The 17597-nt window shown below is 38.1% G+C and overlaps 3 protein-coding genes across 3 annotated transcripts; 1 reads left to right on the top strand and 2 right to left on the bottom strand.

Moving 5' to 3' along the window:
* Positions 842 to 2835, top strand: LOC104777895 (leucine-rich repeat extensin-like protein 3). Its single transcript, XM_010502223.2, has 2 exons — positions 842 to 1821; positions 2099 to 2835. Exons 1-2 carry the CDS (start codon positions 884 to 886, stop codon positions 2673 to 2675), a joined length of 1515 nt encoding a protein of 504 aa, XP_010500525.1. The 5' UTR covers positions 842 to 883; the 3' UTR covers positions 2676 to 2835.
* LOC104779247 lies at positions 7881 to 9743 on the bottom strand. The gene is made up of 4 exons (XM_010503614.1): positions 8909 to 9743; positions 8349 to 8689; positions 8224 to 8275; positions 7881 to 8131 (listed from the first exon to the last, which is right to left on the bottom strand). Exons 1-4 carry the CDS (start codon positions 9741 to 9743, stop codon positions 7881 to 7883), a joined length of 1479 nt encoding a protein of 492 aa, XP_010501916.1.
* LOC104777894 (PI-PLC X domain-containing protein At5g67130) lies at positions 14768 to 16964 on the bottom strand. Its single transcript, XM_010502222.2, has 8 exons — positions 16658 to 16964; positions 16438 to 16560; positions 16203 to 16340; positions 16000 to 16098; positions 15593 to 15896; positions 15271 to 15494; positions 15086 to 15172; positions 14768 to 15005 (listed from the first exon to the last, which is right to left on the bottom strand). The coding sequence occupies exons 1-8, from the start codon at positions 16739 to 16741 to the stop codon at positions 14985 to 14987; spliced, it is 1080 nt and encodes a 359-aa protein (XP_010500524.1). The 5' UTR covers positions 16742 to 16964; the 3' UTR covers positions 14768 to 14984.

Genomic DNA, 17597 nt, shown 5'->3' with positions numbered 1-17597 from the left:
GCATGTAGAGGTTTTGTGTATTATATAATCATTTTGGGCTAAATGAATCACTAATGATTGTTCTGTGTGACGAACGTTCCTAATAAAAAGTTGATCATCAAATGGTTGCCAAAAGTTCTACATGAATAATCATTAGTGATTCATTTTGCAATGAAAAGAAAAAGAAAAAAAAAAGGTTGGATCAGGGAAATATTAAAGTATTGGACACAAGTCACACAACTAAAGAAATAAATAGGCATGTTTTTTCTTGTCAAAACTCTTGAACGTACCAAAAGAACCAAAAAAAAAAAGTACCTCTCACTCACTAGTCACTCCTCTCTTTCTTTACTCCTAAAATCAGTTGATTTATTAAAATTACTGAATAATCGTTCACCAAAATGATATACTAACTAATCTTCATATATGTTACAAATTTAGATCTAATATAATACTTAAATTTTACAAATCTAAGAATAGCTTATAAATTTGTAATGGAAAATAATAACTTGAACTAATATCATGCCAAATTTTCATTTACATTTCTTTTGCTTCATTAGTTTTCGATATTCATACTACTCATTATTAACTTTCATCTAACTAAACTTTCAACTATATATTTAGTTGTATACGAAGATTTTATTTAGCAAAAGTTACATCTCATTTTTTTTTATTAACAATTGATACTCTTAATTAAATCATACATATTTCGATACTTACATAAGCAAAACAACAATTATTGTACTAGTGGACTCCCACTGCCCAAAAGGCAGTGTCCATTGACTTCTCAAAATTCTTACTTCTCTTAGTCGTCTCTTGTTCTATGCTCTAAAAAAATCTCCTTATATACATAGTTGATAGTAACATACTTATCCTCAAAACTCACCACAAAATCTCACCCAAATCAATGGCTTCAATTCTCTCAATCCTTCTTCTCATTCTTGCACTTTCAAATCTCCGCTACACTCTACCTACCGGAGACAACCACATTACCGACAGAAAATCCTTAGAAATCATCATCGGTGGCGGTAATGACGACAATCCACCACCGTCACCTTCGCCAGAACCAGAACCGGAACCTGCTGACTGCCCTCCTCCTCCTCCTACTCCATGCCCTCCTCCAGCCTCTCCTCTTCCAAGCCCTCCTCCTCCTCCTACTCCATGCCCTCCTCCAGCCTCTCCTCTTCCAAGCCCTCCTCCACCCTCTCTTCCTCCACGCCCTCCTCCAAAAAAGCTCCCACCGCCTACAAAGCGGCCACCTTCACCGCATAGGAAGCGGCCACAACCGCCCCCAATGCCTCTACTCTCTAATAGCCCATTCTTAAAGAAAGCCTATCCAATTCTCCTAGAATTCAAGAAATCAGTCAAAGATCCATTAAATAAACTTTATAATTGGGGAGGCCCCGACGTTTGCAATTACAACGGACTCAAATGCGCCATTTTCCCGAATTCAAAGAATCTCGCAGTCGCAAACATCCAGTTTAATGGGTTTCAATTGGGAGGCAAGTTAGATAGCTTCCTCGGCAAGTTAGACACGGTCAGCATCTTCCACGCAAACTCCAACAATTTCATAGGCTCTGTGCCTGACGTCAGCAAGTTGAACTTCTTGTTCGAGCTCGATCTAAGCAACAACAAACTCACCGGAGATTTCCCAACCAATGTCTTGACAGGAACCAATCTCACGTTTCTCGATCTCAGGTTCAATACTTTCTCAGGCTCTGTTCCTCCTCAGGTCTTTAATCTCGACCTCGACGTCTTGTTCATCAACAACAACAATCTTGTTCAGAACCTTCCACGCAATCTTGGATCCATCACTGCTCTTTACCTCACATTCGCAAACAACAGGTTAGGGTTTTCTAACTCTTTTCTTTATATAGGAAAAAATTAAACTTTGTTTTTTTTTTTTTTGTGTAGTGAAACCCAAAACGGTCATTATCAAAAATAGAAATTTATAAGGGTAGTCAAAACGAAAGAAAAATATTGAACAGGGAACAAACTAGTCATGGTCATATTATCTTCAGATTCGTTTAATTGTTTCTGTGCTTCTATTTACAGCTAATAGAGTGTTTGTGATCATTGAGTAGCTTAATTGTATTTTTGTATTTATTGTGACGTGACTTAGGTTCACGGGTTCAATTCCCGAGAGTATTGGCAACATCAAGTACCTACAAGAAGTTCTTTTCTTGAATAACCAGTTAACCGGATGCTTACCGTACCAAATAGGAAACCTAAACCGAGCCACTGTTTTCGATGTTGAGTCTAACAGATTAACCGGTCCAATACCGTACTCTTTCGGTTGCTTGGACAAGATGGAACAACTCAGTCTTGCCAGAAACAATTTCTATGGAACCATACCAGAGATCGTATGCGAGATTGCTTGTCTTAAAAACTTGTCTCTCTCCTATAATTACTTCACTCAGGCCGGTCCAAAATGTAGAAAACTCATCGAGCGAAAGATTCTGGACGTTCGTATGAATTGTATACTTGATCTTCCAAACCAGAAACGACCAGAAGAATGTGCTGTTTTCTTCAAGCGGAAACAGACTTGTTCTGATCCCAAGTCTTTGTTTATTGTCCCTTGTGGAAAGAATCCAAACCGGATTAACCCGGATCAAGCACAATTGGAACAGGAGAAACCTCAAGTTTCTCATCCAGTATCTTACAACGCACTTAACCCGGACCGGCTTCGGAATCTATAACCTTCTTTTGATTATGATGTGCGAAGAAACTATATAGCCAAGTTGTTTATAATTTCTGGTGTCTAATGCAATATAAGTGAGTAAATGTATTTGTTGTGAACTTTCGCATCACTATATGTATTTTCATTGTTGTATAATCCATCGATCCTTCTTTTGTTATTGTAACATCTTGCTTTAATATATAGGATCTCATTAATACATATCTAGGGAGCAATTATAAATAATAGAGTCCAATCGTCGTATTAATCGTCCGAGCTTCGAAAGCTTATCCGCAACTCCATTGTTTTCGCCCTTTGGATGAATCACTCGGAGACCTGCATAGTTGTTCATCCAATGGTGGATATCATTGTAACACCCCAATTTCTCAATTCTAATTGGGCCGGTTTGTTTTGTTATTAAGGTTAGCCTTGAGGCCCAAGTGAAGAAAAATTATTAAACGACAAAAGGATGTCGTGGGTTGTGTGTGCATATATGTATCTCCTCTTTCTTTTGCCGTCAAAGAGAAAATCAAAACCTAAACCTAAAACCAGCCACCACTGAAAGTGGGAGAGAGAGAGAGCTGAGCCCCCATTGTTGTTGTTAATCCGGTATAGTTGAAGTTCCGTGATGAAGCCGTCGTCGAGTCCACTAGTATTGTTGTTGGAGCGCACCACTCGGATCTTTTCTGTTGCCGTCAACGTCAACTGTTCACCATTGTTCGTAAGACAGCCACCGTGTGTCTCACCTTAGATGTCACCCGCTGTCATTGGAGCAGCCGTAGCCTTAGTCGAGGCCGTTAAGGACTGTTGGAACCAATCTAATCACCAAGCTTGAACCACCGCAGATCTGCGATGCCGAGTCCTCCACTTCGCCGTTCAGTTCTTCAAGTCAAGCCATCGAGGAAAGTTGCGGAAAGAGGTAACGACGAAGCTTTACGTCTCGTGTTGTTGTTGTTGTATTGTGTTGTTCGTTCATAGCTAAACCAATACTTAACCAACTAAACCAGGAGAATTAAGTCCCGAAACTTGTTTAACGTACGTGCATGAGTTGTTTGTGGTGTCATGCATGGTTACGTACGTTGTCGATGACGTTGGTTAATTTAATATTGGTTAATCGTGTATTGTGGCTGGCTAGGAGTTGGTATTAAACTGGGAGCATGTGAACCTACGTGGACTAAATTGTGGTATTATGAATTATTAGATTGTTGGTTTGATTAATTATTAAACTACATCTAACTAATTTATTTGAGAAACACCAGCACAATTAAATCGGGTGTGATAATTAAATTAAATCATTGATTATTATTTGAGAATAATTTTTGATCAGTTAATCTAAACCATTGCAGACCAAGATTGTTGTTGAAATGGGTCTTCTATTGATGCTAGTTAGGATTCAACCCAATAGCTAAGGTGAGGGTGTTATTTGCGGATATACAGTAACATGTTTCTTTATATATTCTTTGATAGTTATTGAGAATAGACTCAAGAACTGTTTGTTAGTTGAATGTGTTTGTGTGGATTTGTTTGTAATGGTAAAGTAGGTTGTTAGTAGCATGTTATATGTGAAGCACATTAGCTACATAATATGATGTTATGAATTAACTTATATATTATATTATAAATATAATTATGAACATAAATGAGAATGAGAATGAGAATGATACTTGAGGATGTTGGACTGTAATGGACCGATGGGTTCATTGCATGTCATAAACCGCTGACGAGCAGTACGGGAAGAATCGAACTATTGGTTGTGGTCTTCCAGGAATAGGGTTTGTAAGCCAGAAAAAGTGATATTGGCTAAACCTATAAATAAAATAAAACTTCTTAAGGAATGTAAAGAAACATAAATGTTTGAATGTGGTAGTTGCCACAAAAGTGCATAAAATAAGATGAAAGTTATTGAAGAGAAATAAGATATTTGCTTGTTTGTTTGATTAATAGACATTCTAAATCTATGCTAAGTAATGATCATTGATTATATTTGGAACGTGTTTATTGTATGTCCAGTGGGCAGAGTTTCATCTCCTCATTGAGTAAACTTGTTTACTCACCCCCTTATTTCCCTTTTTCCCAGGTTAGTAAGTTCAACAGTTTCAGTTTGAAGTCTGTTCGTTGGTGAATTTTAAAGAAAGAAACATTTTTGGCCAGACCAAATGGATTACATGTTGTTCCGTCTTTTGCGACGGTACGGGTGTTACAATCTAGTGGTGTGATCATTTAAATTCTCATCTATTTAACCATTATTTATAATCGTTTTGGGAGGATTTAAACCAGAATTTCTTAAAGATGAATTATTCAACTACTTGATCACTTGATTTTTGAATTCTCATTCTCTTGAACCATATAAATTCTCCATTACCTTATCTAGCATCTAGACTAAGTGGACATATATAACCAATTTTCGATTTAATATAAAGAAAATAAAAGCAATGGATGACAATATTGTATATTTAAAATTTGCAAACTTGATTAATATCTATATAGGACTGTAGGAGTCAACAACAACAACAACAAAAAAAGGTGAGAGTAAGTGGTGCAAAGCAAAAGTAGACATGAAATATCAGTTGTCACGAACCATCAACATCTAACATGTAGCTATGCTCTTTCTCAAAGAAAAAAAAAAACATGTAGCTATGTGTTTTTATTTTGAAAAATACTTAGGGGTGTATTCACCTCTCCACTCTCAACTAATCAGAATGTTTTATCTAATATATATTTAAAAAAAATTAAAATTAAATTAAAAATCAAAACAAATTAAGGAAACAAATTCGGTATACTTTTATTTAAGTAAAGTTAAATATTAGTTTGGTTTAGATTTTACAATTAAACGAGGTTATTATAAGTATTGGAACAAGAATACGGTAGAATGATTGAGTGTAGAGATTGAGAGAGAGATTAAGTGTAGAGAGTGTAGGAGTGTAAGAGAAAGTGTAGAAGAAGAAATTCAACTTCTTACTTCATTTAGAACCTAGATACAAACTAAATATAGACATGTGAATACAATACGAATATTCTTTACAATATGCTATAGTTAATTAAGACATGAAAGTGACATGTCTTCTTCTTAACACAACATGTGACTTCTTCTTCTCCCACTTGCTTGAATCGCCAACGGTAAGATTAGAAGGATCTAGAGACTTGACTTGGATCCACATGAGGCTTGTGAGACATCGAATGGGCCTCTACACTTTGGACAACATGGTTGTACGGACGGCCCGGCTAGAGTTGTACAGACGGCCCGACTAGCGTTGTACGGACGGTGGTTGTACGGACAAGGGTGATCGTGATCCCAACTTATACTCCCCCTCAAGCTTAGTCATTGGACTCCAAGACTTAAGCTTGAACTGATGATCACCTACCTCGTTAAAAACCTTAGTATAGAAAACTCCCTTGGGAAAACCTATACTTAAGGGAAAAAGAGTGTAGGCTTCATGGTTTGGTGAGGTCCATGAGTCCAAGCTTTGAGTGTATGTATTCACACACTTGTGGGCTAGCTTCCTTGGTGAATACGTCGGCCAATTGCTCAGAGCTCTCGGTGTGACATGGAAGAGTTACGCCTAGTTGAATTTGCTCTCGAACTTTGTGGCAATCGACTTCGATATGTTTTGTTCTCTCATGGAACACCGAGTTGGTTGTAATATGAATGGCTGCTTCATTATCACATATGCATAGTGATGGGCTTGGTAATTTCAACTCCAAGGTCTTTAAGTAGGTTCTTGAGCCACATCAGCTCGGTAGTAAGCTTCCGCATCGCCCTATACTCGGACTCTGCGCTAGATAGAGATACCACCTCCTGCTTCTTGCTTTTCCATGTTACGAGGTTGCCTCCTAGGAAGGTACAATAGCCACTTGTTGATCGTCGGTCGTCTCGGTCTCCTGCGTAGTCTGCGTCACAATAGCCTACAAGCTCCGTGTTGTTGTTGCATCCCATCCAAATACACTGGCCCGGTGATCCCTTGATATACTTGAGAATCCGGTTGACTATGTTCCAGTGGTGAATCTTCGGAGCTTGCATATGCTGACTGGCCTGGTTCACAGCAAAGCAAATATCCGGTCTAGTAATAGTTAATTAAATAAGCTTACCGACCAATCTCCTATATTGAGTTACATTCTCAAAAGGTTGGTCTTCTAGCTCCCCCTCACGACAAACTTTGTAGTTCTCATCCAGCAGTGTAGTGACCAGTCTTGATCCAAGCTTTCCTACTTCATTTAAGAGATCAATAGCATATTTTTTTTTAGATAGAAATAATCCCTCTTCCGAGCGACACACTTCTATCCCTAAGAAATATTTTAACTCACCAAGGTCCTTAATATAAAAAACTGACTTCAAAAATGTCTTAGTTTCTTGAATACCTACCGAGTCATTCCCTGATATGATGATGTCAACAACATATACAAGATTAACTATGATACCTTTGGTGCTTGGATATGTGAACAGGGTATGGTCAGACTCGGATCTCCTGAAGCCCCGATTGGTCAAGGTCGAGCTTAGCTTGTGGTACCACGCCCTTGGTGATTGTTTCAGTCCATAGATCGCTTTGTTGAGTTTAAGTACCTTTCCCGGACCAATCGTATCTTCTAGGCCAGGTGGTGGTCTCATGTAGACTTCATCCTCCAACTCGCCTTGTAGAAACGCATTTTTAACGTCCATCTGCCACAGTTCCCATTTCAAGTTGGTTGCTAGCGACAGGACCACACGAACCGTATGTAGTTTAGCTACCGGAGCAAACGTATCCCGATAATCCTCCCCGTATGTTTGCGTGAAACCTCTCGCCACAAGTCTTGCTTTGTAACGTTCAATCTCCCTGTTACTTTGATATTTGATCGTAAATATCCACTTGGACGTAACGACCTTTTTCCGTTTTGGTAGATCAGCCTCGTCCCATGTGTGATTTGTCTCCATGGCCGTTCTTTCGTTTTAGACTGCATCACGCCACACCTAATGGTCTTTGGCTTCTTCATATGTTTGTGGTATCCAATGGCCATCAACTTGACTAAGAAATACTTGGTGTTCCATAGGTAAATGAGCAAGCGTGCATACGGCTTGGATCAGATGTGCTACCGCTGCATTGTTATAGTACACACGAGTGTTCTTCCAGTTGGATGGAGGAAATTTGAGTCGTTGGCTGCGTCTTAATGGGATAACTTCCTCATGATCATCATCTTCTTCTTCCGAGTCATGTGATTCGATATCTCCTCCCGGATGAGCCACATTGTCAGGATTCTACGAGTCAGTCTCTTCATCATTCGACTGGTTGGCTTGATCTGTCTGAGGGCCAGGTTCGGTAGACTCACTAGAGATGCTCTCTAAAGGTGGCTGAGGCCCTTCTGGTGAGTTCGGCCCGGGAGAATGATGCGCGTCCCGATCATTTGTGGCCCCTAGTTGTTCGAGGATGATACGGAGGTTAATTGCCCGATCTGATGAGGAGGTCGATAGGTCTCCGAGGTCTTCCCAATTTTTCTTGCTGAAGTACCCTTAGGATTCAACAAACTTCACATCTCGAGAGACTAGGACTCGTCTATCTTCATGATCATAGCACTTATATCCCTTTTTTGTAGTAGAATACCCAATGAACATTGCTTTAGTGCTTTTAGCCTCAAGTTTGTCTCGTAATTCACCTGGTTTTAACACGAAACAAGTACAACCAAACACACGTAAATGATCAAATGTAGGCTTTGCTTTGTTTAATACCTCAAATGGAGAGACGTCTTGTAAGATCTTAGTGGGAATGCGGTTAATAAGATAGCATATCGCAAGGACCGCATCTCCCCAAAATCGCCTTGGGACATTTGTGTGAAACATCATGGACCGGGCTACTTCCATGGGATGTCTATTCTTGCGTTCAGCCACACCATTTTGTTGGGGAGTGTATGGACAGCTAGTTTTATGAATAATGTCGTGATTGATCAAGTGTTGTTTGATGGCATGACTAGTATATTCGCCGCCATTATCCGACCTTAAGATTTTAATCTTAGCATTGTAATGGTTAGTCACATAATTTTGAAAACTAAGAAAAGCTTCAAAAACCCTATCTTTAGTAGGTAAAAGAGTTAACCAAGTATATTTAGACTTCTCATCAATGAATGTAACAAAATATTTTTGATTTTCTCTAGACAAACATGGAGATGTCCACACATCCGAGTGAACCAAGTCAAAACAATTTTCATAAATGGTTAAAGACTTTGGAAAAACGGTTTTGCAATGTTTACCAAGAATACAAGCCTCACATTCATTGTTTTTAAAAGAAATACTTGGAAACATAATTTCTAAAGCGCGAGAATGAGGATGTCCTAATCTAGCATGCCACATAGCATTGTTTGCCTTAATAAAAACTGAACTAAAACAAGAGGCATTAGAAGAAGATAGATTTAAGTCTTCAAGAACATATAAGTCATCCTTAGAGACTCCTTGTCCAAGAACTTGGCTGGTCTCAATATCCTGAAAATGCACATTGTTAGGACCAAATATAGCATAACAATTTAAGTCGGTAGTGGCTCTCTTAACAGATAATAATTTTGAGGTAAAACTAGGCATGTAAAACGCTTTTGTTGTCTTATCAAATAATTTTAAGTCACCAATTCCCTTGACTGGTACTTTCTCACCATTAGCTATAATCACATTCCCAACAGCCGGTTTAAGTTCACTTATTAGCTTAGAGTCACTAATCATATGGTGTGAAGCACCGGAATCGACTATAAGCGGTTTAGTTTGATTTAAAGCAAGATAGGAGTTACCAGAGGCGTCTTTGAGAGCTTTAATGAGAGCATCAAGGTCAGACTTCCTCACTAAGTCTGAAGTAGCAGCAAGGGCAGTTCCATTCACATCAGAGGCTCGCTGGTTTGGTTCAGCAGTCGATGGCTCTACGGTCACTTGATGTGCTCTTGGCCCTCCACAGTTGTTCATGGGTCGGTTGGCTCTAAGATGTGGATGGAGTATCCAACACCGGCTCTTGAAGTGACCAGGCTTCTTGCAATGGTCACACACCAGAGGGTTCTTGTCTTCGTGCCGATAGTAGCCCTTGTGTGCAGCCGCTACTTCAACCTTGTTGGCGGTTACAAGCTCCCCTTTGCTTCCAAACAATCCCATAGAACCATGTTCCTTTTGAATCTGGTTGCAAACATCATCTAGACTTGGGAGCTTTTCTGACCTCAAGATATGTTTTATGAGGTCATTGTAGGAGGGGTTCAAAGTCAAGAGCAGGCCGAACACTTTGTCTTATTCTCGCTGCTCGTTCAAGATGGCCGGGTCGAGGCTAGTAGGTCGGAGCATCTCAAGCTCTTCCCAAAGAGACCTAAACTTCCCAAAGTGTTTAGTGAACTCCATATCTTCTTGGTTGAGGTTGTTGATAGCTCTCTTGATCTCAAACACTCGGTTTAAGTTAGTGGTGTTGCCGAACACATTTTGAAGTGTGTCCTATAAATCTTTGGTCGTTTCACAGTAAGAGTAGGCTTCGAGTATTAGAGCATCAAGAGAGTTCTGAATGATGGCTAGAACACTTTGGTCTTCTTGGAACCACTTGTCTTCACCACTCTTGGCAGCTTCTTTTCCTTCTTGGGCTGCCTCCTCCTTTGGCGCTTCACTCAAAGTGATGTGAGCCCAAAGGCCACAGCCACATAGTGTCGTCTTAGTTGTTCTTGCCCATAGCAAGTAGTTCTCTCCCTTGAGAGTAACTGGAACAATCAAGGTCTTGGTGCCTTCCATGGTGAATTGTCCACTGGTTAATGTTATTACCCAACGATTAAAGAGAAAACGCCTTTTGCGATTGAAACAGAAATGACAGGATAAGATAGAGCGGAAGTAAGTGATGAACGAGAGATTTAGAATTAGGAGCAACAAGGCTCTGATACCATGTAAGTATTGGAACAAGAATACGATAGAATGATTGAGTATAGAGATTGAGAGAGAGATTAAGTGTAGAGAGTGTAAGAGTGTAAGAGAAAGTGTATAAGAAGAAATTCAACTTCTTACTTCATTTAGAACCTAGATACAAACTAAATATAGACATGTGAATACAATAGGAATATTCTTTACAATATGCTATAGGTAATTAAGACATGAAAGTGACATGTCTTCTTCTTAACACAACATGTGACTTCTTCTTCTCCCACTTGCTTGAATTGCCAACGGTAAGATTAGAAGGATCTAGAGACTTGACTTGGATCCACATGAGGCTTGTGAGACATCGAATGGGCCTCTACACTTTGGACAACATGGTTGTACAGACGGCACAGCTAGAGCTGTACGGACGGTGGTTGTACGGACAAGGGTGATCGTGATCCCAACTTATAGTTATATATCGGTTTGGGTTTATAAATAAGAATTAGAGTTTAAATTTTACAATTAAAACGAAACTATATGTCGGTTTGGTTTACAATGGTTAGGATTTAGATTTTACAATTAGAACCAAATTATTTGTCGGTTTGGGTTTACAAATAAGGTGGTTAGAGTTTAGATTTTACAATTAGAACAAAATTATATGTCGATTTTGGTTTACAAATGAGGTGGTTAGGTGTAACATCCGCGAACCCGATATTGCATTTTTGGTCTGAGTCTCGATTGACACCCTTGGTGTATCGATCGACACCAACATTCCTGGTTTCGATAGGTTTGTTTTAATTGCTATTTGGTTCAGTTTGGTTCTATTAGAAATCCCTAAACCGCTTATATAAGTGGAGAAGCAACAAATTAAGGATTTTAGGGGGTGTTTGTCGCCGTTTGCAGAGGAAAAAGAGAGAAAGGAGAGAACTTGTGGTTTTTGAGATTTTGGCTTGTTCTTGGTGGTTTTTGGTGAGATCTGTAGCTGTAGAAGGGAGAGCTGTTGTTCGGAACGAATGATATGTTACGGTTTTGACTCACTTTGACCCCGTTTATTTGATAGTTTTGTAGTTGTTTGAGTCCTTTTCAGGTTATAATAAGAGGCTAGGAAGCTAAAAGCAAGGATTGGAACAGCAGGAGCAATCGGAGCAGAAAGGAGTTGAATTGGAGCAGAAAAGCTGATTTTAGACCCAGGAGCACACACTCCCGATTTCCGAGCACATGCTCCCAACTCTACGGTTTCATGATGACACATGGCAAGCATCTAGGCGCCGATTCCCTGTCTAATTCCCCTTATTTTAGGCGATCCTTTGTGAGAGAAAGAGGGCTGAGATCGCTTTTTAATAGGGAGATTTGAATTTGGAATCTTTCCTTATTTTTCTCTACTTGTATGCTATTTAACCTAGGGTTTTTAGGAGAGATAATATACCTTTTCTTTTGTTTTTGAGCGACGTTTTTGTGAGAGGGAGAAGAGCGGCTACCTTGTGAAGCATTCTCTGAACCCTTTTTATTTTTATGTCATTGAATTTCTCATCTTTTGCTATGATTCATTTCTCTATGTCTGAGTAGTTTTCTTTGCTAGATTAGGGGTTTCAAAAGGGGTTTCATGGGTTAGCAACAGAACACAAATAGGGCTTTATATAATCGATTGTCTTCACTATTGTTAGACTTAATGCTTAGGTTGATTTGATCACCCAATCTATGATTCTAGGTTTATCTATTCATCAAAAGTGTAATAGGTTGCTAGAAAAGACATTAGTGGGCAAATTATCCTAGACCTGCGAAAGTTGATGTGTAGGTGATTTGTGAACTTATCATTCCTGTTCTTTAATGCTTGTCTGCGATTCTGGGCTCAAACGACAGTTTAGGGTTTATGGACCGCCGAGCATGTGCTCCGGATGTCTGAGCATGTGCTCCGCGTGTCCGCACAAAATCGATCAGATAGAGTTATTGATACCACGACAGTGGATCAGTTTATATTTATGTTTGAGTTCTAGACTGGTACTTAATCTATGCCCTGAATAGTTGTTTAGTTGCTATCTCTGAAATTCCCGAGAATTACCCCTGATCTAGTGTTTTGCTTATTGCCTTTTTATACCGTTTTAATCGCGTTACTGTTACCAAACAAACCCAACTTTGAATTGTCTTAGCTTGAAATTGAACCAATAGAACCATAGAGTAAAACTTGGTCTTCGTGGGATTCGACCCCTAAGTACTACTTCTTTGCTGTGCACTTGCAGTAGGAAAATAGGGTTTAAAACTCTGTGTATCAACGAAGGAGAAGCTTCCTAAGGTGTTGTTTTCACCGTTTCTCAATCAAATCTTCCTGCAAAAGAGGTGAGTGCTTGACCATGGCTGATCTAAACCTTGAGATCTCTTTTGTTTGGTTGTTGTTTGTCTATATGTGGTGTTTGCTTGCTTGGGTTTGTTGTTTTCGTGTTTCCCATAGGTTCCTCAGGTATTTGAGAGAATTTGGGACGGTTTTGAGATGATTTGGAACGGAGGATCGAAGTTTGGATTCATGCAGTTCGCATCTGCAGAAGCAGTGTCGATCGACACCAGTGTGGTGTCGGTCGACACCATGTTGTGCTAGCGTCGATCGACACCAATCTTAACCGATGTTGAGTTTTGCCTTGTTTGATGTGTTGGTTGTGTTTATTTGTTTAGCTTAACAATGGAATCTCAGTTGCTTGTGTGTATAGCCCAGTAGATGGGAGGATGGCCTCACTGAGTGTTTATAACAATACTCATGCATCTCAATATGTGTTTGTGGTGCTGGTAAAGGCAAGGTTTGTTCGTGGAATCAATGCGATGAGGAGGATGATCTAGGGTCTCGTTGTGTGTTGGTCTTGGTTATGTTTATTAATGTTGGAAACTGGTTTAGTAGCATGCTAGGTTGTCGGTTAGAATGGTTAGGAATGTTCCTTTTGTTGGTATGTTTCCGTTGTGCATATTGGTTGTTATTGGTTTGTGCTTTGATGGTTTTATTAAGTATTATGAGGTGCTTAATTACGTGATATATATATATAAAAAAAAAAAAACAGGTCGGGTTGTTTCATTAGGGTTCAGATTTTACAATTCAAACGAAATTATATGTCGGTTTGGATTTACAAATGAGTTGGTTAGGATTTAGATTTTACAATTAGAACGAAATTATATGTCGGTTTGAGTTTACAAATGAGGTGGTTAGAAATTAGATTTTACAATTAAAACGAAATTATATATCGGTTTAGTATATAAAAAAAGCGGTTTGAATTTTTTTTATTTTATAACGATGTATATAAATTTTGTTTTGTTATTTTATAAAAAGATTCACCCAGTACCCAAGTATTTTCCTTTTATTTATTTATTTATTTTGTTCAAATGTCCTTTTATTTTATGTTTTGGAAATTCTTAAATGGATCTACTCGAGTTAATATGGTTCTTTTTGTGAACATGGTTTTGCAATGTTGTTATCTCTAATTAATATTTGGCAACTATTGTAAAAAGAATCAAGTTGAACCATGTATTATTGGAACAAAAATACGGCACACCAGTTTACAGCTTATTTTTATATTCATTAAAACTTTTATGGTTTTTGGAGCAATAACAAATCATTTGGTACTCAGCAATGAAAGAGAGAGGCATGTCAATGTCTCTTCTTTTGTTGTCATCCTATTATTCTCTAAACCTTCTTAATATTAACTAAATTCTAAAACAAGGCAGATGTACATAAGTTTATCTTGAATAAAATTTACATTCCAACAAAGACTTCTAGCTAGGGTAAACATGGATACAGTAAGAATAATGTAAGAGGTGAAAGGAAGGGCTTGTATTCACGGGTCATGAGGGTGAGTGTCAAAGATGTAGTAAACCTTTCCAGTTGATTTAGTGGTAAGGACTTCCCGGGCATTTCGACTCATGTATAAAAAAAAAAGATACCAAATGTCGGTAACTCAATAAGAAAAACACTAAAGACAAAAACATAGAAGTCACAAGTTCCTGTGACACATGAAAAAGGACTACATTACATGTTTTGGTCCCGAATTAGAGTATGGGTCAGGTTCATAACCTTTTCGTCAACAACAAAAATTATAAAAATTTGAAACTATTTGATAAATTAAATTGTAGTTGATACGACATTCTATCGCGTTTTGACATCAGTAGGAGAAACTATACTCTTATGTTCCTATGTTCAGAGAAGAGATGGTGATCCTAAATAAATAAGGAGTATTACATTTCATGGTCAAATAGCATATGTTTTCATTTATGGTTTTTAGTTATTATTATATAACTTTGCGTTTAACATTTGTATATATTCACCTGCGTGTATCTTTGCCTTTGACATTTTTAATGATTAGTTCGTATATGATTGGGAATGTAGAATAATGAAACTAGCCATTACACTAATCTCTAAAAAATCCAAACACCAAATCTAACCGTTACTACACTAAAAACTTTATGGGAGAAGAAATAACACAATACACAGAGGTTATGGGAGTTGCCTCCAGTCCGGTGGCTCAGTCTTTCTTACTATCCACACTTGCCGTCAGCCTGCATATTATATTGAAAATTTTAAGAAACTGTAGAATTTACATAATGGCTTCAGATTCAAAACAGGTAAAGAAAATGACCTTGCACGCTGCAAAGTTATCGCAACCGCACATCAAATTGCCATTAGCAATATCAACCGCTTGCGGAGCTCCTCCACCATCGCTTCTCTGAACTCACACATACACACACACACACACACACACACAAATCAATAAGACGAAATCCAGACAATTTCCATAACCTACAACTACCGATATATATGTACCTTGTAGAAATCGACTGCTATGAAGTTAGGCCAACGCTGTCCCGCGGCTTGGTAACATGTCTTGATAGATTCAAGAAGAGAAGCCGAGTTTTGTTTACATGCAACTATCAAATCCGCGGCATCAGGGAAATGGTTCACAAGAACAAGAGATTTCGATTTATCGCTCATCGGTTTTGATTGTGCCCTATTCGGACACGCTCCTACCTTCAACCCCCCATTTCCATCTGCAGTTTTTTTTTTTTTTTTTCATTCATTAACGAAAAATATGTTCATAAAAATTTACTATATGATAATATGGTTTTGCATCATATAGAGTACTCACATTGATTCTCAACCATATAGTTCCATTGATATGCAATCCCTTCGGTTGCTTCTTTACGTGAATCGGATGTGAAAACTAGCAACCGTTGGTTTTGACGTACCATGTCGTCAAGCCTAGGCCAATCCCCTCCATTTTTAGGCATTCTAGCTACCGGAAACATGAACTTACGTAGACCAGCTGCATCAAACACTTTCGTGAGACCTTTAGGCGATTTCACATAGTCTTCGATGATAATCGTTACAACTTCCTCTGTGTTCTTCTCTAGAAACACTTGAAACTCCCTTAAAATGTTAATCGCCGGTTGCTGCAGCCACATTGCACACAATACAAACAATCATAAATGTAAAAAATCTTCAACAGTGTCCAGTGAACCAGACAATGAACATAAAATGTATCAAAAAACTTACGAAAGCGGTGAAATTGAAACACATCCCATTGAAAGAATGGCAAAGCCAGACATCGTTTTGGAAGTCATACATGTCGAGCATAAACCCTCTTACACCATTCTGTAATAATTCAACAAAACACATCAAAAAGTATTCACACTTTTGAAAGAAAAGGTTTGCTAAATTTTGGAACATTGTTTTGAAACGTTGTTGCAAGGTTTTACATTGAGTTGGCTTGTGATTGAATCTTGCTGATTAGTAGGCGCCAAAATGACAGAACCGGTCCTTGACACTTCCCCCAATCGAGCAAACGAGTTATGTGTTGTTAACCATGAATACTTGTTGAAAGGCAATCCCTTCGTCTTTTGTTCGTATATACAAATTCAATCCAATTTTATTTATCAATAAAAACGAAAGATTTATCTATACAAGTACAGATTGATGAAACAGAGTTTGAACCTTGGAGATGGGGTTGATGGGTTGGGTTCGGGAGCATCTGGGTCTGAAACCAGAGTTGGCTATACATGTTTCACAATGTAAACCAGCGTCACAGTTTCTGTTTGCTATACATGTTTTCCCCTCCTAAGATACATAACCAAAACAAATCAAGAAAAAAGATCCTCTGTTTTTGTTCTGTCGTAAGTGTTGTAAACTAAAATTTGATGAGATTTTTGGTTACCTGGAGAGCAGAGGATATATCTAAAAGGAAAGAAGATTGAATCAGAAGAGCTACGAGAAGGACGAGTAGTAGTCTTGGAAACATAGTTATCTACGCCAAGATAGTAAAAAGAATCCAAAAAAATCTAAAGAAGAAGAAGAAAGTGTTAGCTACTTTATCATCATCATCCATTCATCATAATCACTGTTGGATAAAAATGTTGGGTTTGCATTTGCGTGAAGATTCTTAAGACCGAGAAAAATGGGTCAGAGGATTTTAAGGATAGAAATAGAGTGAACGGAAGTGCGCGCGTGTCGGTGAAGACATGATGATGATAATAATAAATGGGGCTGCAAAAGTGGGTTTGTTGGTGTGCCTCTTTTTTTTTTCGTCTTTTTTCATCAAATCTTTCTTTTTATTATTTACATTTTATATTAAATATTTATATGTCCCATTGTTTCAGTCTCTCAAGAAAGGAGAATTACCATTCGTCTAGAACTCGACCAACTGTGTTTTTTTTTTTTTTTTTTGAAACCCTAAAAGAGCATTTTGGTTCTCTCTAATGTTTTCCATGTTAAGTTAAGATGATTCGAGTGGTTATTGATAAAAGAGTCTTTTTTTTCTTCTTCTTCCAAATGTAGACTAGTTAATTGCGAATTTAAATAGATGAAGACTTATTCAACTACTCTTCTAACTAACTGAGCCAATTGCGCTAGAATGTTATTTACACTGATGTGGTTTGGTTGTGAACATCTCAAATCTAAATAAAAACTTTATAAGGTTATTAAAATTTCGATTAAACTCTTTGTTAATACACCACTCACTATTATTATACTGGTAGTGTGCGTGTTCGAGTTGTAAACAATAAATAAATAAACGCACTATAAACCTTTCATAACTACTATAATAACATGGATAAGAGTAGAATTTTGATCAAAAATATGCAATAATTATGCAAACA

Source organism: Camelina sativa, chromosome 3 (assembly GCF_000633955.1).
Source record: "Camelina sativa cultivar DH55 chromosome 3, Cs, whole genome shotgun sequence".
Taxonomy (NCBI): domain Eukaryota; kingdom Viridiplantae; phylum Streptophyta; class Magnoliopsida; order Brassicales; family Brassicaceae; genus Camelina; species Camelina sativa.
The sequence above is the reverse complement of the archived record's forward strand: the minus strand, read 5'-3'. Positions and strand labels throughout refer to the sequence as shown.